This window comes from Theobroma umbraticum, unplaced genomic scaffold, assembly GCF_002168275.2.
Source record: "Theobroma umbraticum cultivar Fairchild unplaced genomic scaffold, ASM216827v3 scaffold_50.0, whole genome shotgun sequence".
NCBI classification, from domain to species: Eukaryota; Viridiplantae; Streptophyta; class Magnoliopsida; order Malvales; family Malvaceae; genus Theobroma; species Theobroma umbraticum.
Window position 1 is genome coordinate 8778228 of NW_018397261.1, and position 22311 is coordinate 8800538.

General features: G+C 33.5%; 4 protein-coding genes across 13 annotated transcripts; 3 read left to right on the forward strand and 1 right to left on the reverse strand.

The window, feature by feature from the left end:
- Nucleotides 1-3157: 3157 nt before the first annotated feature.
- On the forward strand, nt 3158-5311 carry LOC110417928 (uncharacterized). The gene is made up of 3 exons (XM_021430532.2): nt 3158-3379; nt 4184-4454; nt 5008-5311. The coding sequence occupies exons 1-2, from the start codon at nt 3304-3306 to the stop codon at nt 4417-4419; spliced, it is 312 nt and encodes a 103-aa protein (XP_021286207.1). The 5' UTR covers nt 3158-3303; the 3' UTR covers nt 4420-4454; nt 5008-5311.
- A 562-nt stretch (nt 5312-5873) lies between these two features.
- Nucleotides 5874-9268, reverse strand: LOC110417926 (RNA-binding KH domain-containing protein). 4 transcript variants are annotated; one of them, XM_021430531.2, is made up of 8 exons: nt 9219-9268; nt 8892-9015; nt 8445-8530; nt 7945-8084; nt 7601-7735; nt 7407-7523; nt 6572-6715; nt 5874-6488 (listed from the first exon to the last, which is right to left on the reverse strand). In XM_021430531.2, the coding sequence occupies exons 2-8, from the start codon at nt 8993-8995 to the stop codon at nt 6330-6332; spliced, it is 885 nt and encodes a 294-aa protein (XP_021286206.1). In that variant the 5' UTR covers nt 8996-9015; nt 9219-9268; the 3' UTR covers nt 5874-6329. The 4 variants fall into 4 exon arrangements, with proteins under 4 accessions (XP_021286206.1, XP_021286204.1, XP_021286205.1 ...); XM_021430529.2 differs by having other exon boundaries at nt 9131-9264; XM_021430530.2 differs by having other exon boundaries at nt 8892-9018; nt 9131-9264.
- Nucleotides 9269-10991: 1723 nt separating this feature from the next.
- On the forward strand, nt 10992-17461 carry UPF3 (Smg-4/UPF3 family protein). 7 transcript variants are annotated; one of them, XR_002445392.1, is made up of 14 exons: nt 10992-11419; nt 11982-12088; nt 12460-12555; nt 12650-12769; nt 12900-12979; nt 13422-13535; nt 13974-14121; nt 14317-14390; nt 14800-15241; nt 15469-15561; nt 15673-15785; nt 15884-15937; nt 16101-16317; nt 16702-17461. XR_002445392.1 is itself a non-coding variant. In XM_021431053.1 (13 exons), the coding sequence occupies exons 1-12, from the start codon at nt 11280-11282 to the stop codon at nt 15920-15922; spliced, it is 1566 nt and encodes a 521-aa protein (XP_021286728.1). In that variant the 5' UTR covers nt 10993-11279; the 3' UTR covers nt 15923-15937; nt 16702-17461. The 7 variants fall into 7 exon arrangements, 2 of the variants coding, with proteins under 2 accessions (XP_021286728.1, XP_021286730.1); XR_002445391.1 differs by having other exon boundaries at nt 16137-16317; XR_002445390.1 differs by having other exon boundaries at nt 16137-16233.
- A 492-nt stretch (nt 17462-17953) lies between these two features.
- On the forward strand, nt 17954-22088 carry LOC110418202 (FAD/NAD(P)-binding oxidoreductase family protein). Its single transcript, XM_021430862.2, has 9 exons — nt 17954-18222; nt 18329-18552; nt 18990-19100; nt 19606-19659; nt 19930-20217; nt 20445-20636; nt 20739-20897; nt 21040-21276; nt 21413-22088. Exons 1-9 carry the CDS (start codon nt 18069-18071, stop codon nt 21725-21727), a joined length of 1734 nt encoding a protein of 577 aa, XP_021286537.2. The 5' UTR covers nt 17954-18068; the 3' UTR covers nt 21728-22088.
- Nucleotides 22089-22311: the final 223 nt, after the last annotated feature.

Genomic DNA, 22311 nt, shown 5'->3' on the forward strand with positions numbered 1-22311 from the left:
TATAACATGTCACATGTTTTTGTACATGGTATGTAACAACCTAACCATGACGTGTCATATTTTTTTGTACATGGCATGTAATAACTTAACCATAACATGTTACATATTTTTGTATATGACGTATAACAACCTAATCATGACGTGTCACATGTTTTTGTATATAGCGCGTAACAACCTAACTATGGCGTGTCACATGTTTTTGTATATAGTGCGTAACAACCTAACCATGGCATGTCACATGTTTTTATACACGACGTATAACAACCTAACCATGACGTGTAATATATTTCTGTACATGGTGTGTAACATCATAACGTGTAATTTCATTAAGAATGATTTTGTCCAACTTGGTTAAAAATAGTTAAAATTATAAAAGATGTTATTTTTGAAAATACTTTATTTTTAAGAGTTATTTTTTAAAATGCCCCTTATTTATAATTACTTTTACAAAATTATATCGATAACATTTCATTAAATAATAAAATTATATCAATCAGATTTCGTTAAATAGTTTAATTAATATTTATCATGTACCTGACTTTTTATGAAATTGTATGAATTAGTTAATACCCTTACAAAATTGGCAAGTGGTTATGACCAAACACAAGTATATATAAAAAATATTATTGAAGATTTGAAGTATAAATTAATTAAAGATATATTAGCAAGAAAACCAGATTTTTTGGGCTCATTTTTCATGTGGTTAGATATTAATTGAAAAATATCCCCAAGCATGATATGCATTTGGTATTCTTTTGTAAGCAAAAGATTTTTTTTTTTCCCTTAGGCATGTGACCATTTGTTGACATATCACCCAAAAGATAAAATAGGGAAAGGAAATAACACAAATTTGGACATAACTATCCTTTAAAAAAATTTAGATTCATATATTTTTTATCTGACAAAAATTATAAATTAATTTTTATACTTTAATTAATAAACAAATAAAATGAATAGCTAATGCAGAGTAATGCATAAGATCAAGATCACGTATTAAATGAACCCTGCAAACTAAGATTTGCCATAAATCTTTGATTTGATTTTGATTCCCAAAATGGAAGTTTTTTAAGATTAGAACTATATATATATATATATATATAACCATATACTAAGTTATTGATAAAATAGTAATAATTTTAATGTAAATGGTTTCATTTGCTTGATATTGTTTTATAAAAAATTAAATAAAATATAAAAAATGGATAATAAAAAAAATATTAACTAAACGAAATATATATTTCCAAACAGTCCGACTTATGGGCCGAGTTCAGGTACCTGGACCACCACAATGAAACCAAGTTGGACAATTCTGTAGGTAAGCATTCATATTCATTATAGTTCATACCTAATTCCATTAAAACGTTTTTGAACCTAACAACTCAAGCTATTCATTTCAAATAATATGGGTGAGCAAATTGGTGGATTAGGTAATTTGATTCGTTATATCTAAAAATTAAATAGATTAAATATTTTTAAAAAAGCTATCAAAATTAATTAAATATAAATGACGACCAAATTAATCAAACTGATCAAATATAGATTTGGTTTAATTGGTTTAGTTTTAAACCAATGGACTAAAATTTTATCATTTTTTTAACAAATTATTATATTAAAACTTATAAACTTGATCCATAATTATAATATATACAAATTATATATAAATTAAATATAAATATATATAATATATTATTTTATTATATATATAATTAATGACACAACTTATATGTTATAATATTTTAATTTTTATATCAAAGTTTGTATAAATAATAATAAATTATAAATAATATGTTATAAAAATTAAAGCAACAACTAAAAAATTTATTGAGTGTAATCATATAAATAAAGTCTATCATAAGTTATAGTAATATTTATATATAAATTAAATATGTGTATATATATATAATATTACTTTATTATGTATATATGAAATTAATGACAAACTTATATGTTATAATGTTTTATATAAAATTTGTATAAATAATAACTAATTATAAACAATATGTTATAAAAACTAAGATGATTATTAATAAAGTTATTAAGTGTAATCATATAAATAAAATTTATTATAAGTTATAATAATGCTTATGTATAAATTATATACATAATGTTTATACAAATTTATATATGTATATATATATATATTCATAACATTTTATATTATAAAATATTACTAAAGTGTAATAATTATAACATATTAATACATAAGATATTTACTATCATATATTATAATATTAACATATAAGTTATATTATTTAAAATATATAACTTGTAATTTCATATTAATATAGATTTATAAATAAATAAATAAATAAATAAAATTATTATGATTATAGTTTATATACATACATATAATAAATTAATATTTAAATATATTATTAATTAAGTTAACTATCAATTCTTCTTAATATATAAAAAAATATTATATATAACAATACATATATAAATATATTATAAAAAATTAATTTAGTTTTTTGGGTGGATTGGTTTAAAAATTTTAAAATCGAAAACTGATTCAAAAATCAATTCGACTAAACATTTTGGACCAATTAATCCAATAGATCAATTAGATTGAATAGTTTTACCTAAATCGCATTTAATTTGAGTAGATAATTAGTTTGGTTTAGTTTTGTTCATCTTTACCAAACAATATACTGAGTCTTCAACAAATACATGTTATAAAAATATTTAAATAACTTTTTATTATTGTATTACTTTTTATAAAATTTTATAATTTTATTTGAAATTAAATAAATTTTTATGATCATTAGTTGATTAACTGACATTAATCAAAATCTTATTTAATACTTTTATATATACGTAATGTTGTTATGACATTTAACAAGAAAGATGAAAAGTTTACAAGTCATATTGTCATACTATATAAGTATATCACATCCTCATTTCTTATAACATGTTAATATACTATGTAACGTTTTAATTAATTATAAAAATTTGTTTAGTTTAAAATAAAAATATAATAACTTGATTGAATATAATAAAAATTAAATTTTTTAATTAATTTAAAATTTTTTTAATTTATGCTCTTTTTTACAAAAATGAGTATTTAGTATTTACAATTAAGGGACCAACTTGCCATTAAATGGAAAAAGGGTGGGGAAAAGAAGGTAACAACAGAGGGGGAAAGTTCGATTTGAAACAATTAAAATTTACAGGGGCCAAATTGAAAAATACAGAGTCTTTGTCAGTGACAATTTCGAAAAAACAACCAAAATACGCTTTGTAGGCCGAAACAGACCGATTCCTCTTTCTCTGCCAAGCGAGAGAGAGAGAGAGATTGAGAGAATGACTGAAATTTCAAGACGTAGATCGCTGCGTTTTCTACTGCTTTTCGCTTTCGTTTCTCTACAATTCATTTCAGGTTTCATTCCTAGATCGCTTTATACTCTATGTTTTGTGTGTGTTTTTTTTTTAGATTTTTTAATTGAATTTTCAAATTAGTTTGGTCGAAATTCCAATCGCTAATTCCATGAAAATCGAGTGTATTTGTATTATTAATTTGCGCTGTTTATTTGTTCATCGAGATCGCGAGTCTTTTTAGTTTGATTTGATCGATTCGTGGAAGCTCTCTTTTTCGCTGCTGTGGAAACTAGCATTGAATTAACATAAAAATATAGCCTTTTTTTCCCTTTTTGGGGAGGGGGGAGAGTTATGGAAGAGGAAAGTTTTTTTTAATTAAATTTTATAACTTTATTGTTTTGCTTTTAGCAAGAAATTTTTACCTATAAAGTTAGATTTTTTATTTTTATTTTTTACTTTGAAGAATGAATTGAAAGGTATATGTAATATCTGTGATTTCAAATTGTTATTATGATTGTTACACTTTGTCATAAATCCGCTTGTAAGCGGTAAAAGTTGGCAATTAGGATTGGATCAAGCTTAAGTTGTGATTCAAACTCAACCTAATCATTCTGATTTCCTGGGAATTTTGGGAATTCATGCATAGCTGATCTAGAACTTTGTAGTTTTGTTGCATACATGGTAAGGGAGATGGTTCCGTATCCCTTATTATTTGAGTACTTGGTTGTTTAGCTTTAGTTGAACCATTTTGCAGTTGAATTTGATTGGAAGACTGATTAAGTTGCTGTGATGGACTTTAAAGTAGAGATTGTTCTTATTGCTGCTTAGCAAATTATTGAAAGTGTTAAACAATTTTTCCTTTCAGGTTTTTCTGATGACTCTACAAGTTCAAAAAACAGCTCAAAGACCAAGTCTAATGCGAGTAGTCATACTGGGACCAAGGTAGTCCTCGTATTGCTTGGGGTTGTTGCAGTAGGGTTGTTTTCGTTTTTCCTTTTCAAGTTATGGCAAAAAAAGAAACGAGATGAACAATATGCTCGTCTTTTGAAGTTGTTTGAAGAAGATGATGAGCTCGAGGTTGAACTTGGCCTTCGGGACTGACAGAATCATTGAAAGCTAAGCTCATCCTGTTTGAGGTGTGTACTTAAACTTCCTTTCTGGTCCTCAATTACGGAGATTTAATTTCATCCCTTGTTTTGTTTGTAACAAGAAAATAAATTTTCATTATCCATGTTTTGCTAGTAGTGAACACTATAATGGTTGAACTTAAATGTGCAAAATTATAATTTATGGTGACATTGTAATCATTTACACTGATCTAGAACTTCGGGCTTCACTTTGTCGGGCACTCCCCATGCATGTCAAAATTTGACACTCAAGTCTGTATCCAGTGCATCTGTGTCTATTTCTCTCCTCTCTACATACCTATCCATGCAACATAGTAGCGAATAGAGAAGTTGGTGGCAGCAAGACTTAATGCCATCATTGCTGTGTAATGAGGACCTTCTGTTCGAATTGTTTGGCTCTTGAATTTAAGACTGCTTCATGTTGATTCTTTTCAATAGATACCTTATGCAATGAATGCTCTTATCTGATCATACTCACCATTTCAGTGTTATATTGCATTGATCCTTCCTTTATGTTTATTCTATTAGCTGTTAACACAAGTTTCTTGCTCTTGATTTGCAGGCTGAAATGGCATCAAAGGATTTTGTTGTTTAGAAAACTCATTTGTCTGGTGATCAAAATCAGGATTTAGGCATTATCCTGTGGTAAGGTCAGATAATTTTTCAACCATAAGTTGTAGTATTTGTAATGATATATTCAAATGAAATTTCCTATGAATTTAAGTTTTGTGCCTACGTAGAATGGGGATGGTACCATTTTGTACAAGATGTTTGAAGAGTGTAAATTCACTGTTTGTGAAGAATGATTTTTATATTCATTTGCATTCTCAAAGATATAGATATGTTGACGCTATAGGGGTTGGTTCTCTATTGTTCCCTACCTGCTACCATTCAATGAGAAAATAAGTTGTTAAAAATTTACCTTAAATCTTACAATTGCTTGTGGCTAAAGTGTGTGCCATACAAGGGTTGAAGCCTGAAGCCCTCATTTTGAGTTCAAGGGAGAGGAATTTTTTGATTCAACCACCAAGAACACTTTCTGTCAAACGATTCTACTTTGTGTATTTGTTTAGAAAGGATACCGATGAATATATCAATCAAAGATCACTAGTTACTGTGTATTCCCTTCAAGCAACCTTCAATCATTGAAATTCTTAAACGATGGTGTATATCACAATATAGGTAAAATACAATGGTAAAAGAAAGGCAAGCGAACTCAACGTATTGAAATAGCAGCGAAAAAGAAGAGAAATCAGGTAATACTACCATGAACCAGAAGGTGCAACCAGAATCAGTCTCATAGCTCACAATTTCACTTCCCATGAGACAAATTCCTACAAGCATCTGCCATAACCATTTCTTTGAATGAATGGATGCATAACAAGTACATATAAACCTGTTAAGTTACAGGCAGAGACATGTATAATAAACAAGTTAAAGAGAGAAAATACTTATTATTAAGTCAAAATACAATACAATGACCAATCGTATCTTATAATCAAGGGCATGCATATGTAGAGAGATGCATGAAATATTGGAAGATTGTCAGTGCAAAGAATCTTCGAGTACATTAGAGGTTACGACACCCAGAAGCAGAAAGAACGTGGCTAAAGTAATTAGGGAATAGGTTATTTTTTAACTAATGAAGCAGGGAAGTCAACCTTATGGGGAATGATACATGAAAGAACAGGAACCAATGAAGAAGATGATAACCGAGATGCAAAACCATCATGGCCAAAAACTGCCAGGAGTTTGACTAGCTCTTCCTGACTCAAACCTCCCTAAGTTATGGTGAAATTAATCCATCACAAAACCATCAGGATTTTCATTTAACCGGATGCAGTGAACCGTCAACAAACAAAGATTCATCACCAATGTATAAGATCATATTCCTGTCTTGGCTCGTTTCATTCCTGTACTGTTAAAGGGCGACATACTCGGGCTCATACTCGGGCTCATTCTTGGGCTCTCTTCTCTCAATGTACCATTTAGCAAAGCCAACTCCCTAAGCTGCTGTTTTTTATAGTTATCCAAGGATTCGTCCTGAAGATGGTAGAAAGGGAGGAGTTAGAACATACAGAAAAGGAAGAGTAACATAAAAAACCACAAACTGGTTTTCTTCATACCACAGGCTTCAGAAGGTTCTCTAGTATTGCAACAGCATAGTCCAAACGAGAATTTATCATATCCTCAGGAAATTCAGCCTCCACCAACACATGCAGTGGCTCGTTAAGGTGCTCATATCCAGGTTTATCTTTTAGTTTCTCTTCCTATAGAAAAAGTCAGCAGCCAATTGTGAGACTTCAAAGGAAGTATAAAGGAATAGTAAGAGAAGCAAACATCAAAGGAAATGACAACTTCAAAGGAGAACTTGATCCCAGAAGTAAATATCAAGATAATAACTTCAGTTCAAGGTTGGAAATCCTTTCTATACTCTAAAACTTCAGTCCAATAAGCATTTCACTGAGCTAGCAATGACCTGGCTTTAATTACGTCAGAACTTGCTTATACATGAGTGTATTAACAACAAGTTACTTTATTTAGTAGAAGCGATCATTGTATAGATCATAATAGTTCCTAGTGCTAAAATTGAAAAGATCAAATAACAAAATACTGAAATTTGCCATAAAATGTCAAATGCAATCGGAGACGCACCATCACCATCATATATGAAACTAGACGAGCAATTTTCACATCACCTACAATTTAAAATGGCCTTACTTTAGAATATGTATTGAAATGAAAGATATGTAAATTAGGATATTACACTCCGAAGACTAGCCCAACTATCAGCCACACTCCAATTAGCAAGAGAAAACAGAACACACTCAATTATAATCAGAACCTGTATAAATGACTGAGCAAGAAGCAGCCTAAGACTCAAACCTTTAGTGCTTCCCAAGCTGCATTGCATTACCAAAATTACATGTTGAAAATAACAGAATTCATGATTGACTTTACCTTTACAGAATCCTTGACAGATCCCTTGCCTCTTATGTACACCCTACACTCAGTCATGGCTTCAACTCTCTTCAAGGAGTTTCCTCGTGGTCCTAATATTCGGCCAACAAAATTATACTGCAAAGCCTCTGAGTCAGTACTATTATTTTAGAAGGAAGTAAACCAAAACTTACTCAAAATTCAACATAACTTACACTTGGATATTTATCCACAGGTACATCAAGTCTAACAACTCGCTTTACAATTGGTGTTGTAGGGACTCCAGGCAAACCAGGCCAACCCATTGATGCCGCTTGAATTGGAGCAACTCGTTGCAGATGCCCATTTTCCTGACGCAAGATAATTTCATTAATGAGAATTCAATTTCCTCTCATATTACATTACTGAGAAGCAAATTATTAATATTAACAGTAATTCATATTGGGGACCCATAACAAGGAAAATGGAATTTCTTAACTTGGTAAGCAATTAAAAGCTTTTAAATAAAAAATTATTTAAAAAACAACATGGTGTGTATATAAACATTAAACAGCACCACCTCTGTTTGCATTACAGACCATCCCTCCAAATCCATCTGTCTCCCATTGGGATGTTGGCCAAGTGACCTAAAAGGACTATCATGCTCAAATCTCTCATGATCCATAAAACTAGGATTAAGACCCGATACCCTTCTGATCTCTGCAGTGACATGAGAAAAAGAAAAAAGTGACTTGATATGTTGTCCGATATATAAATGACCTACGGCAGGAAAGGTCATCATTCGTGGTTTATGTTTGCCACCTGTGATTATGAATCTATGGAACAGTCTAGCAGATTGAAGCTTATATTTAATTAGAACAAGAGTGTAAATGGTAACTTTAGTGACAAGATTTGACATCCTTGAGAAGTGTGTATGTAATATGTACCGATACACATTGTTTTATTCCTAGAAATGCTGTCCATTCAACCAAAAAACAAACACACCAATGTCTAATGATACAAACCACCACTGTTAATGAATCTTATAGGGCGAAAAAAGGAAACAGAAGATTCAGTAACCTTGATTAAGAAGCCTGGTGCATAGAGGCAGAACTTGAGTAAAAGGTACCAACTTCTGTTTCTCTGCCAATAATTCAGCTAAATACCTGCCATTGTTACTTAATTGTAAGATATCATTGAAGAAAACGATAATACAGTAAGACTGGAGCTAGACAATACAGAATATATAAAGCACGCACATACAAATATGTGCATCTACTTAAGCAAAAACATAACGATCAATTAACAAACATAAGCTTTTCCTTAAACCATCAAATTACAGAAACAAGCTAAAGCTTTTCCTTGAAACCAACTTCCAAATCCCACATCAATCAGAACAAAGAAAGCTCAAATTATTAGACCAATCAGGCAAAAACCCATCAATAATTAGAGCAAAACTTAACCAAGAGAAAAACAAAAAACATGGGATTGGATTGATTGAGGTAACCTCAAAAAAAAAAAATTGACCTTTCACGATCTGTAGGAAGAGAAGAAGGTCTGTGAGGAGAAGCAGGAACGCCAGAAGGCGGGTACTGAAAGTAACTCCCTGGTGGGATTCTCTCTCCCATCATATACTCACCTCCCCTTAAGCCTGCTTCATTCATTCAACATAAGAAAAATTCTTCAGAGTCAACAATCTAACGTACACCCACATATATATAGATATATATATATTGTATAAAGAGAAAGGAAAAACAAGAACTTACTTTGATGAAGGAGAAAGGAGAGAGAAGAGTGGCAGATGAAGGAGCTAAGCAAGGAGAAAAGGGGGGCAGAGATGCAAAGTCTGCTAACCTCTTTATGTGGAGAAGAGTGTCAATGAGAGACCAAAGCCCTACTCCAAGAGGACTCTTTGATGCCTTGTTTTGCTCTATTTATACCCTCTCAATTTTTTACCACCTCCTTTTTTATTTTCACTCTTTCCATGCACCTTATTATAATATTCAACTTGACAAAAAAATATTTATTTATTTTTTATTTTTAAACACCCAGGATCTTGCAAGATCTTATATATATATATCTATATATAGAAATTTTAATTGACAATTAATCTGGAGCTCAAAATTTGTTTGACCTGTAAAAAATTTAATGCAATTGTCTTTCCAAGAAGAAAATGATTAAGCTTTGAGTGCAAATTAATTGTATCTAATGCTAATAATAATTAGATATATAAAATGGATTTAAGACATTGTTTATTAGAATTTCATTTAATTTGATATAATTGAATCAAATGTAACATGTTTAAACGTGAACATTCTCATTATATGATTTTTTTTACCAATAAAACAAAATAAGTAAAATTTTACTTTGTTACATATGCCTTATATTTTTCATCTCTAAATATTTATTTTTTAAATTTTTTTAAAATTTTAATATCTTTTTATTATAACTCTTTTATAATATAAATGTTCGATGCTTTTTAATGGTAACAAATAATTAATGAGAAATACTAAATCCCGTAAAAAAATGAATTAGCAAGTAAGCTTTAATTAATATTTTAGTTTAGTCTACGCACCTACATTCTGGTTTAGCCCCAGAAAGAAATGCCATAAACAATTGGCAAGAGATTTGTCTAAATTTTGACTATTAATATATTATATGTGCAAGATTCCATTCTATCAATTTTCAATCTAGACTATTCAATAATTTTCTTGGATGCTTAAGAATATGCTCTATTTTTTTAATAATAAGGGTATAGACAAATAAAGATAATCTTTTTTATACTATATAGTGTATTGATTTTTTTTATTTCAAAGAAATTTATTTGTGAATAACTTTCAAAAGGGAAACATTTATTTTGTAATAATTATTAATCCAACCTATCCCTTTTACATTTGTCACATGAATCAGAATATGAATGATTGATGTTTGTTGGTTGAATTGATAGATATTTTCAAGCTTTTCTAATGTCTATATATATATATATATATATATATATTTATTTAAAAAGCAAATGTATATATTTATGTTTCTTCTTTAAAAAAAATTAACCAATATCTAAATATAAAAAAGAAAAAAAAGCTTAAATTAAAAAATACATACATATTTATGCATTAAATCTTATTATTTATTATATCAAAATAATATATGTTTTATTTATATTTAATCAAATTATTAATCATAAAAGTGTTAATAAATATTTTTTGTGCACGTGACATATAACGTAATGAAATAATATGATTACGTAATATATTTTATATAAATTATCATGTGGTATATTTCACATCAATTATTATGTTATATTATATATCATTTTTAATAAAAAATATTAATTAAAAATAATTAAATTTATATTTAAATTAAAAGTTTATGTAAATATAAATTAAAAAATAAAAATTTAATTTATGTACTAAAAAAATAAGAATTTAATTGCATAAATAAATATAGGTAAAGACTTTATGAGAATTTAAACCAAAAAAAAAAACCATGGTGCGCAGTGTGCACCTACCTAATATTGAGCGATACACGCTAAAACTTTCGTACTAGATTTAATTACAGTCTTTAAATATATAAAAAAGAAAAAAGAAAAATATAAACATAAATAAAAGCCTACCTTCCCTTAAAATCCTTTTTCATTTTTCTTAATTTATTCTTACGTTTGCTTCTTCTCTGTAACAGTCTTGCATGGCGATTTGGGCTTCAATTCGCAAAAATTAGGGCTTCGCTAATCGATCGATTTGCCAACTTTGTTTTAAATAAGATGTGATCTCACAGTGGTTCTCGCGGTTTTTTTTTTTTCTTCTTCGAAGCCAAGATTTTATAAAGGACAGTCGGTGAAGTTGTTTCTTTTTTTAGAAGGAGGGGGGTGGGGGATATTTGGGGTTTGAGATTTCTAGGGTTAGGGTTTTGGAAGGCATGAAGGGGGCTTTGGATCGAACTAAGGTGATTCTCCGCCACTTGCCGCCGGCGATTACGGAGGCCATGCTTGTCGAACAAGTCGATAGTGCTTTTGCTGGCCGGTACAACTGGCTCTCTTTTCGTCCCGGGAAGAGCAGGTGGGTTTTTAATTTTCCTTTTTTTTCTTGAATTATATTCTTGATTATCTTTTTTTTTTCTATGGTTTTGTCAATGGGGTCTGTCTCTCTCTCTCTCAACTGTATTGTATTTTCCTTTATGGAAGGGTTTCTAGGGAGTGTTGGTTTTGCATTTACTGTATTATTACTGTTTTTAGCACTGACAGTGGTTGCTTGTATAAGATATATGATCATCTATGTATTACTTTGGTTTCTCATTAGGAGATTATGTGATTTTGGGGTTTATTGCTGGTCTCTTGTGAATGGGCATGTGTTGTTTTACTTTATATTTGGCCTTCCTTTGCTTAATTGAAGACTCGTCTCAGTCTCCTCTTGTAGGAAGGAGATTGTGTCATGTTCTAGATCATTTCGATCAGATATGAATAAATCATTTAGATACTGTTGAGAGACTAATTCACCCCGTTGTTCTGGCATATGTTACCATTGTAGTTTTTCTTTAATTTTTCAACACCAGAATTCCAAGGCTAGCATTCAGAAAAGGTGTTATCTTATTATAGTTTTGCTTTTTAAAATTATTTTGCAGTCAGAAGCATCAGTCCTATTCCAGAGCATACATAGATTTCAAGAGGTCCGAGGACGTGTTGGAGTTTGCAGAGTTCTTTAATGGGCACGTGTTTGTCAATGAGAAGGGTAATTTCTTGACCTTTAAAGAGATTGATGTAGCATAGCATACCTTTGTTATCAGCGATATTATTATTAGTTATTTATTGCAACTGGATAAAATTTTTCCTCTTCTCCAAGAGGCTAATGAATCTGATTCTCTCGTTTAACTAACTGCTCAGAAATCTATGAGTTGTTGGGGATGTTAGAGGACCTTCATTGCCAGATAGAAAAAGAGATTTTTGACAGAACCAGGATCTAGTATTTTTGACAAGCTTATGTAGGATATCTGATTTTTTTTTATTAATCTGTTTGCCTTAACTTCTATTAAAATGAGAAGCTTGCAATAAACTGATGCTAGACTTGGATTTCAAATTAAAACTATTCCTTCTCGTTTTTAGGCACTCAGTTTAAAACAATTGTTGAGTATGCACCTTCCCAACGTGTTCCAAAGCTGTCTTCTAAAAAGGATGGCCGTGAAGGGACTATACTTAAAGGTAATAAGTTAATTTTCTTCAAGTATGATTCAAATATAAAATATATTTTATATTGACTTATCTATGCCACTGTTTTCCTGTTCATAAATACAAGTATTTCTTGATGAACATCTAGATCCTGAGTATTTGGACTTCCTTGGATGTCTTGCAAAGCCAGTTGAGAACCTTCCTAGTGCAGAGATACAATTGGAGAGAAAAGAGGCAGAAAGAGCTGGTTAGTCACACAAAAGTTATTGTGTTGGAAAATGAAAAAAAGAAAAATCTTTAGTGCAATTAAATGACTGAAAAATTGGTGTATTAATGTATTGATATTTTTTTTGTTATGCCATTAATGCCTTTTTCAGGTGTACCGAAGGATACTCCTATAGTTACACCTTTAATGGATTTTGTTAGACAGAAAAGAGCAGCTAAGGGCGGATCACGGGTAATATGTTGTAATCCCTATATCAGCATACTTGACTGTAAAATAATGAGCAGTGTTTTGTTTGCTATCATTTATAGGTGTGTTTTGTTATCAAGCTTTAGAGAAGCCAAGTAGGCTTTTCTTGGGTTTGTTGGATATAAAAGTGATTTGATAGAGCATATACCATGTTAAAATCAATTAATGGCATCATTATCAATGAGAATGAATTGCTGAAGAGTGATAAAATATTACCTGAGCATTCAATAGTTTTCCCCTGCCACCTTTTTCGATGTATTGATATATGAACGGAAGTAAGATTTTTTTCTTTTTAACTTTTGCCTGGCTTTATTTATATTATTAATACATGAAATTTGTTTCTTAGTTACTTTCAACGCTTTCCTATGAACTACTCATGCTAATGGTTTATCATATACAGCTTAATTATTCTGCTAATTTATGACAGAGGTCACTGTCCAATGGGAAACTGAGCAGAAGAGCTGGTGGGTCTTCTGGTGGAACTCCAGGTTCAGCATCATTGAAAAGAGGTTCTGAAAAGAGAAGGGGTTCTACGGCAATGGTATGCATATATTTGGTTAATTTAGCCAAAACCATCTAATGGCTTTTGAGTTGACATGATTCTACCCTTTTTTCTTCTTATATGGTAATGGTGTAGTAATTATGGCCAATAAAATATGAGTTAGTTTAACCTGTATGTGTGAAATTGCCATGCATACTTAGCCCTTGAAGTAAAATTATGAACACTTGTGGTGGTTCATTAACATATTAGAGTACATTGTGTAACAATTTTGAAAGTTTTGGGGAATGAGATTTCTTTTGTATGCGTAGCTTAGATGATGCCATTTACAATTGGGTATTTTACTGATTTTGATTTTTTTTTCTTTTCGTTTTTAATATTAAATAAATCTAGTTTGACCTTGTATAGATCCATGATGGATATCCTGGTGAGATGTTGGAAGTTTGTGAATTATTAATACCTTGTCTTGTATGGTGGCAGTATGTTCTGAGGGATAGTTTGAAAAATGCAAGTGGCAAAGACAAGTCAACTTACATTTTGGTTTCTAAAAGGGATGAGCAGCAACTTTCTGATAAGCATGTTACTTTAGCTTCATCCATGGGAACTGAAATATCTGAAGAGGAAAGTGGTATGGGTGATAATGCATAAATGCATAGTATAAATATTTCTAATTTTTCCTTCCTTTATTTAATGAGCTATTATTGTTTATTATTACTTGTTATCCTTTAGCTGGCAATGCTACCAGTCGAAGAATTTTTGGTTTTGTGGTTGCATTCTCTTGTTTCATGTCTCCAATTTAAATTTCTCATTCTCACTTTTCCAGGAGTTCCTGGAATTACTGATGCTGGTAAGAAGAAAGTTCTGCTTCTTAAAGGGAAAGAGAAAGAAATTTCTCATGTGAGTCTCTTGTTCTTCTATGTTCTCTTGTTCTCTCAGCTCTACCATTCAGTCTTGGTCTATGTTCTCATTCTTCATTCTTTGTACCATTCAGTCTTGGTCTATGGTCTCATTCTTCATTCTTTATACTGACGGCAGCTGGGAGTAAATTCATAGGGTACATTTGAGCATGCTCAGGGAGAAGGGGAAGAGTTTTTAGAGAGAGGGGGGGGGGGGGGGGCGGGGCGGGGGAGTGGTAACCTCGTCAGAGAAAGGACCAGGGCTCCTCTCATTCATTATATAGTTGATCTTGTTGCTAATAGACATAGTGTTGGTGCGGTTTGGAATCAGTCCATATGGTCAGCAGTATTGTTCTCTAATTGCAATGTTGTGGAATGTTACATTCCTTACGAGCTTATTCTTTGCACAGGTGGCTGGAACCATGTTATATCAACAGAATGTTACATCTCCAATTAAAAACATACTTGGTTCGACTCCTACCAAACAGAACTCACGACGTGAAGGAAGAATGATTAGAGGCATACTTTTAAACAAGGATGCTCGTCAAAATCAGTCTTCTGGGGTCCAGTCAGATCAGCAAATTCAGACCTCAAATTTGGAAAAGGACAGACGACCGCCACGGCATTCACATTCACATTTAGTTTTGAAGGATACAAACACTGCTTCAGATGACAAGGTTGTTGGGAATGACTTGCATGGCAGCGAGAAGCCAGAAAGACGTAGTAGAAACAAAGATAGACCAGATCGCGGTGTATGGACCCTCCGCCGTTCTGATGGATCATATGCAAGTGATGAGTCCATGTCATCATCTGCTTCTCAGTCTCCGCAGATACCTTTAGATTCTCTAGAAGGTATGGATATGTTAAATCTCTGGTATTCTTTATTCCATGGGAATGTCATTGTCCTGCAGATTCTCCACAAAGTGGAGTTGGTTGCTATCAAGACACAAATGCAAATTCAGACTTGCATACGTTTGCATTATGTGCTCATGCCTCAGTGAATGGCAACAACCAAAACTGAATTTTTCATTTAAGGAGAATATCTTTTGATGTTTCTTTTTGTGCATACAATTGTCCAGGGGCTTATGGTGATGTTAAAGTTGATTTGTCAAATGTACGGTCTGTGCAAGTTAAAACTGGTGGAAGTGGACGTAACAGTTCTTTAGATAATGGTTGGTTTTGCTTTTGGAAGCTGAACAAACTCTGTGTTTGTCATTTATTTGTTTGTAAGTTTAGCATTTCATTAACTTCTTTTTCCCTTTTTTTTTTTCAAATTTACGCAGGATCCCATAATAAACATGTCAGTCGTCGTGGAGCAGTTGCCGATGGATCTTCTGTTATGAGTGATGGGAAACCTGGAAAAAGAGGCAGTGCTGCTGGCTATGGTTCTCATGAGGTGATTAAAACTATGCTTGGATATCAGATTTGTTTATTTGTCTTCTGCTACAATTTTTACTAACCAAGTATTTTGATGTTTATTTTCTAAATTTGCAGAAACAAGTTTGGGTGCAGAAATCGAGTTCTGGTTCTTAGTGAACTTTTAAAATGGTAAGCATTTGATTATTGTCAACTTTGTGGTTTACCTATATTCATTTATTTATTGTGATCAGAAATGATTGGCCAATATCAAGCTTAAAAATTATGTAGCTGTTTAGACTATCAATAAATATTTATGCATTGAAAGAAAGTGTGAATGTTAGAAAGTTTTCAGCATTGGCAATCCTGGTCTCATTTATGGTGGTGTTAGGAGATTGTTAGTAGCAAGCTAAAGTATCAGCAATGGTGGCAGCAGTGAGCCTGATGGTAGTTTTGGTGGCGATTGTTGATGGCAAGATAAGTTGTAGGTGAGAGAACCAAAAGTATGGACTTGTCTACAGTATTCATGATGGCCATATTGCTGCTAATGGGCGTATTGGCAATGAAATGATGTGCGTATTGATAATATCATGATATTAACATTCAGATTCACAAATATCAGTTAAGAGTATAAAATCTGCCTGAATTGATTCTTCCAAGTATAATCTCTTTCTCTTAGTTGGGGTAACTTTTGGTGTGTTGAATGGGATTGTTACCTTCATAGTTGATTTAAATTTGCGTACATAACTGATCTCTCAAGTATTCATGAGGAACGATACATTTTACTTTCCATTTTGTCACATGAAAGATAATTCCAGTGTAAGAGTTGTTGGAAAAAGTTTCTAAGTCACTGTATGTTCTACTGCTTTCTGTTTGGGTTGTTCAATTTTAGCATTTTTTCTTCCCTGGCTTTCGTCAAGGTGTTGTATTTATTCTCATTTAACATTATTTTGCAGCAAATTGCTTCGTCACATGAATATTGAGCATGCACTTGCTTTTTGCTGGAGGCTGTCTCGTTTTGCTTAACCCATGATCAGGTGTAATCAATGTTTCAGCAGCAAAGTAGGGGAAGAGGTTCAGTTGACCTAGAGGTTGCAGATACCATTGTAATTAATACTTGGTTGGTTGAAGGAATCCCAATGTTAATACTTGGTGGATTGAAGAAAATCTTGATCTTAGTCAAAGATGGGTCAGAATAGAAAGGAACAAGAAGCAAAGAGAAATAAAAAGCTTTCTTAGTAATCGCACTGCATCACTGTTTTCATGGCTGCAGGCCATAGTGGATTTTGGCCAGCCAGGGCACTATGAATCTCCTCTGATTCTTGCCATTGACTCGACTTGGTACTGGCATATTCTGATTTTATTGGTCGGTTTCCTCCCTTAGCTGGAACTGTAAATATAAACGCAGAGCCCTCTACATACTCTCTGCTTTACTGAGTTATTATACGCGTATTGTTGAGCAGTCCACCTTCAGTGTAAACTCTAGTTTAGCATTTGTCTATATGGGTTGGTCATTTGTGCAGAAGAGTAGGAAAGCTGGGGGAAACTTTTACCAGCCTGCAGCTTGTTTTGAATCTTGACTGATTTCTGTTACTAGGCATTGGAGTGGTTTGGAGGAATGGTAAAATTGTATGTCGGTGGGAATTCATTTTGGTTTTTGTCTTGGCTTGGGTCTTATAAAGTGATATCCAAAATGTGAGTGTTAATGTTTGCTGCCACTTCGATATGAATATATGATTGCTCAACCTTTCTGGCAAATATTGTTGGAAAATTGTACAAAGTTTCTTTCTAAAAGAAATACCCTTTCTGGCCAAGAGGAAAAAAAGGGAAATTAGCCTAACTACCTAAATGTCAATGTGCATTCTTCGATCTTAATATTGTTAACAAAATTTCTCACATTTTATACATATATGATTGTAATTGAAAATAATAATGAAAAATTTTAAGTGATGTGCTTTCTTTCGTATGCACATTTTGGTGCCATCCTACAATCTTTGTAGTGTCAAGAGTCAGACACAGCCGGAGGGCTTTTGCCTTTAGACGTTGGTTGATGAGAAACTGGGTTCGGAAACTGTCTCCATGCTTCCTACGGCCCAACAAGAAAAGCTTTGTTACTTTGGACTTTGGACTTTTGGAAGATAACGGACTTAACGGCTAATCCCAAATACATGCGGTAGGAACTGGGGAATGACGTGGCTAGCTTCTTTAGCAGAAGCAAGGAGCTACCATGAACGAACGCCTTGTTCTTTCAATTATCTCTCCATAAACTGTTTCTGATTGCTGCTTTGTTAGTTTGCTTTCAACCCTTTTTGGTTTACTTTCCATGGAATTGTGTCGTCAATTTGGCCGTCCTCCGTTCCCAGCTGGTTTCAAATGTCCAAAGTCCAGAAGAACTCTTTTCGCGCGAAGTTCCAACGATAGTCGTGGGTTTTCTTCCAATGGCTCCGTCTCTGTCAAGCCTGCTAAAACTGTTCCAGGTTCTCTCTCTCTCCCCACATTTACACTTGCCTTATATACCACCCCATTCAACTTCTTTGCCAGTGGTAAACTACTAGAATGAATTTGTTGCTTGGTGATTTGCAGGGAAGCCAGAGGCTGATGTTGTTGTGATTGGGAGTGGTATTGGTGGGCTATGTTGCGCGGGACTTCTTGCTAGATACAACCAGGATGTTCTCGTGTTAGAAAGCCACGATCAGCCTGGTGGTGCTGCCCATTCTTTTGAGATTAAAGGCTACAAATTTGATTCTGGTCCATCTTTATTCTCTGGTTTTCAGTCAAGAGGTCCTCAGGCGAATCCTCTTGCACAGGTGTTTGTTACCCCCTCCCCCTCCCCATTTTTGTTTTCCACATGTTTTTCTACATCACGACTTTATCTTGTCTATAGTATAGTGTTAGTCAGGTATAGTTTCCGTATGAGCCATAAGGAAAAAAGAAGAAGCAATTGATCTTGTACTCTTGGTCGTTGTTCTAGGATTACTTTGGTAGTTGTATTCACTCAGCGTTGATGGTCGATGAACAATGACTTTGATTGAGGCAGCGGTGTTTGTCAGTTCTATTTATGTATTAAGATGCCTGGTAGTTTGGAACATGAATGTGCCAAAGCAGAAGCTAGCTTGGATAGCTTAGGGAATTTCTGATGTGGCGAACAAGTCAATGTAATGTCACCTTGGATGCAGTTCATCTGATTTCTCTGATTGATATAGACACTCATCCTTTATTTTGAATATATATCATTGAGTTGCAGGTCCTGGATGCATTGGGTGAGTCAGTTCCATGTGCAAAGTATGATTCTTGGATGGTATACATTCCTGAAGGAGAATTCTTATCACGCATTGGCCCAACTGAATTTTACAAGGTGGACTGCCATTGTTAGATTTATAAAATTCAAGCCCTTTTCATATTTTAATATGTATTTTGATATTTCTTTGTTTTCATATTCGTTTATCTGTTCTACGTGCATTTTTTAAGAGTAGAACGCATCCAAATGATCTGGTTATGTAGATTTTTCCTGGTTATGCAATGACCTTGGACAATGATTGATACAATGAGACCTCATCTGCATCTTGTCTTAAAACACCAATTGCCAATAACAGAAGTTGAACACTGGTAAAATGAGCCGGAAACTTCTGTCAGTGGAATGTTTCTCTATTTGATGTTATCAATTGGTACCATAATTACCTTCTTATGTATGATCGTGGTGTAAGTTCTCTTTGAAAACATTCCTGGCATTGTTTTGCTGATACATTCTTTGAGAAGCAAAGGTAACCAAAGGATTATGCTATGAGGTTATCCTAAAGAAAAAACACTCGGTGCTCTAAGTTCAAAGGGTATTACTCTGATTAACTTTTCATTCTTTTCAGGACCTTGAAAAGTATGCAAGTCTGAATGCCATGCAAGAGTGGAAAAAACTTCTTGTGAGTACCAAAAATTCTGCACATTACTGTCAATGTTTGAATTCAGATTAATTGTAGGAAGAAGAAATGTTGTTTCTGTTCATTTTTTCTTTTAGAAGCTGACAGCCAAGCCTTCAGTTTTTGTTCCCCTTCTACTTATGGAGCTCTCCTAGTTCATAATAATTTTGCTCAAAATAGAACTCTCAAAAGAACTGCCTCCAACAAAAAAATTGATACCGCAACTCTTATCAGATAAGTATTTCTCAAATTCATAATGCAATTTGCCTGCAGGATGCAATACTTCCATTATCCGCCGCTGCAATGGCTCTGCCTCCTTTATCGATCAGAGGAGATTTGGGTGTTCTTTCCACTGCTGCCACTAGATATGCCCCTTCCCTGTTGAAATCATTTGTAGAAATGGGACCTCAGGGAGCTTTTGGTGCACCTAAGCTCCTACGACCCTTCTCAGAAATCATGGACTCATTGGAGCTGAAAGACCCTTTTATTAGGAATTGGGTGGACCTTCTGGCTTTCCTGCTTGCTGGGGTGAAATCCAATGGTATACTTTCAGCAGAGATGGTAACTATAAGGATATTCATGATTTTCAGCTTGCCTTCTAAAGAATTGTGACTGTTCAAAATCACCATTTGTATGATGCTTCATGGATGTCCTTGTAAATGTACTTTTCCTGAAAAGAAAGTGTTTCTTTTCATGCTTAATTCTTATATTCTGGGTGAAACACCATTGACATACATAAAGTTCTTGTAAAATCTGACTTTGTTGAGTTTACTTCCAATTTTTTTCAGGTTTATATGTTTGCAGAATGGTACAAGCCTGGTTGTACTCTGGAGTATCCTCTTGATGGAGGTGGAGCTATTGTTGACGCTCTGGTTCAAGGAATGGAAAAGTTTGGTGGACGGCTATCTCTAGGAAGTCATGTGCAGAAGATCATTGTTGAGAATGGTAAAGCTACCGGAGTTAAGCTGAAAGGTGGTCAGGTGAACATAATTCCATTGATGGAAACTGAGCTTTAAAATTGTCTGAAACAGATTTTGTCCTCCTGAAATGCTATTGTCTGAAGATATATGTCTATATTGCAGTTTATACATGCTAAAAAGGCTGTCGTTAGCAATGCATCCATGTGGGACACTTTGAACCTGCTGCCCAAGGATCAACTACCAAAGTCATACATTGATAGGATTAAGACAACACAGCAATGCGAATCATTCATGCATCTCCATCTAGGCTTTGATGCAGAGGTTAGAAATATTAGCAACTGGCAACATAGTTGTCTAATTAGTTTTCCTCTCAGTTACTAGGTTCTGAATCTTTGGTCTCCTTGTGTGCTTTATCTCCAGTACACACCTCATTAACCACTTTTTAAGCATCAAAAATGCCCAGGATCTGCGCGAGGATTTGGGAATCCATCATATTGTTGTTAATGACTGGGACAGAGGAGTTGATGCTGAACAGAATGTTGTCTTAATATCTGTACCTAGTGTGCTTAGTCCCAATCTGGCACCGCCAGGGAAGCACAGTTTACATGCCTACACACCAGGAACTGAACCATTTGAATTGTGGGATGGCCTCATTCGCAGTAGTCCAGAATACAAAAAGCTTAAAGCTGAACGATCGGAGGTAATCCAAACTTGCTTGCTAGCTTTTTCTGCTCATTCACAGTACTTAAACTGTTACACCAGAATCAAGATTGACAGGATCAACCTCCTTGGTGTAAAATGAAACATTTTCTCAAGTTAATGCTTTCATAAACCAGGTAATGTGGAGAGCTGTTGAACGAGCACTTGGCTCAGGTTTCAGCCGGGAGAAGTGTGAGGTGAAAATGGTTGGAACTCCATTGACACATCAAAGGTTTTTAAGAAGGAACAGAGGAACTTATGGACCAGCTATACAAGCCGGACAAGACACTTTTCCAGGACATTCGACCCCCATCCCACAGCTTTACTGCTGTGGAGATTCTACCTTTCCAGGCATTGGAGTCCCTGCAGTTGCTGCCAGCGGTGCCATTGTTGCCAATTCGTTAGTTTCAGTTTCCCAACACTCCCAGCTTCTTGATGCCATAGGAATTTGAGCCCCATTGGTGAGTTCTGATTATACCCTTTGGAAACCATATCCTTTCAGCCTAATCATTAATATATATAAGCAACATGTAAATTGGAAAGGAACCCAGTTTTCGTTTCTTTAATTTACAACCAAAATCTTATGTTTCATGATGTTTGGATCTCGGATAACCTGTCTGAGTGCTGTGTTATTACAACCAAATTTAGAGACCTCTTCCACTCATTCTGATGAACAACTGTTTTGCACTTGGGTTCCAATAAGAACATGATAGTGCTCGAGTTGAAATGCGTGCTTGACATCATTACTGTACTTTATCGTGGGATATTGTGTAACACAAAGAAGATTTATGTATCCATGCCTTTTGCCTTAAACTTCATGAAAAGTGGAGACATGTTTTTTTTAAAAAAAATACACTCTCAGATCTTAAAGTCTTAACATTACTTTCTCATTTTCAGTTTGTTTATCATTCTTGGTCGTTCAATGATGGACAGCTGCAGATGTTGGGAATTTTTAATGTTTTACTGTACTTATACATAAACTTGGTCATGAATTTAGAAAGTTCCATTTCATATAGTAAATGCAATCAGGCAAGGA

Coding starts and splice junctions, on each gene's coding strand:
- LOC110417928 (XM_021430532.2), top strand. CDS start 3,304: ATGACTGAAATTTCAAGACGTAGATCGCTGCGTTTTCTACTGCTTTTC. Junction 3,380..4,183: donor TTCTCTACAATTCATTTCAG/GTTTCATTCCTA, acceptor TTTTCCTTTCAG/GTTTTTCTGATGACTCTACA.
- LOC110417926 (XM_089783715.1), bottom strand. CDS start 9,028: ATGAATGAAGCAGGCTTAAGGGGAGGTGAGTATATGATGGGAGAGAGA. Junction 8,531..8,891: donor CTTCCTACAGATCGTGAAAG/GTCAATTTTTTT, acceptor TAACAATGGCAG/GTATTTAGCTGAATTATTGG. Junction 6,489..6,571: donor AGAACCTTCTGAAGCCTGTG/GTATGAAGAAAA, acceptor TACCATCTTCAG/GACGAATCCTTGGATAACTA.
- UPF3 (XM_021431053.1), top strand. CDS start 11,280: ATGAAGGGGGCTTTGGATCGAACTAAGGTGATTCTCCGCCACTTGCCG. Junction 12,980..13,421: donor CAGCTAAGGGCGGATCACGG/GTAATATGTTGT, acceptor AATTTATGACAG/AGGTCACTGTCCAATGGGAA. Junction 15,562..15,672: donor TAACAGTTCTTTAGATAATG/GTTGGTTTTGCT, acceptor AAATTTACGCAG/GATCCCATAATAAACATGTC.
- LOC110418202 (XM_021430862.2), top strand. CDS start 18,069: ATGGAATTGTGTCGTCAATTTGGCCGTCCTCCGTTCCCAGCTGGTTTC. Junction 19,660..19,929: donor AAGAGTGGAAAAAACTTCTT/GTGAGTACCAAA, acceptor ATTTGCCTGCAG/GATGCAATACTTCCATTATC. Junction 20,637..20,738: donor TTAAGCTGAAAGGTGGTCAG/GTGAACATAATT, acceptor TCTATATTGCAG/TTTATACATGCTAAAAAGGC.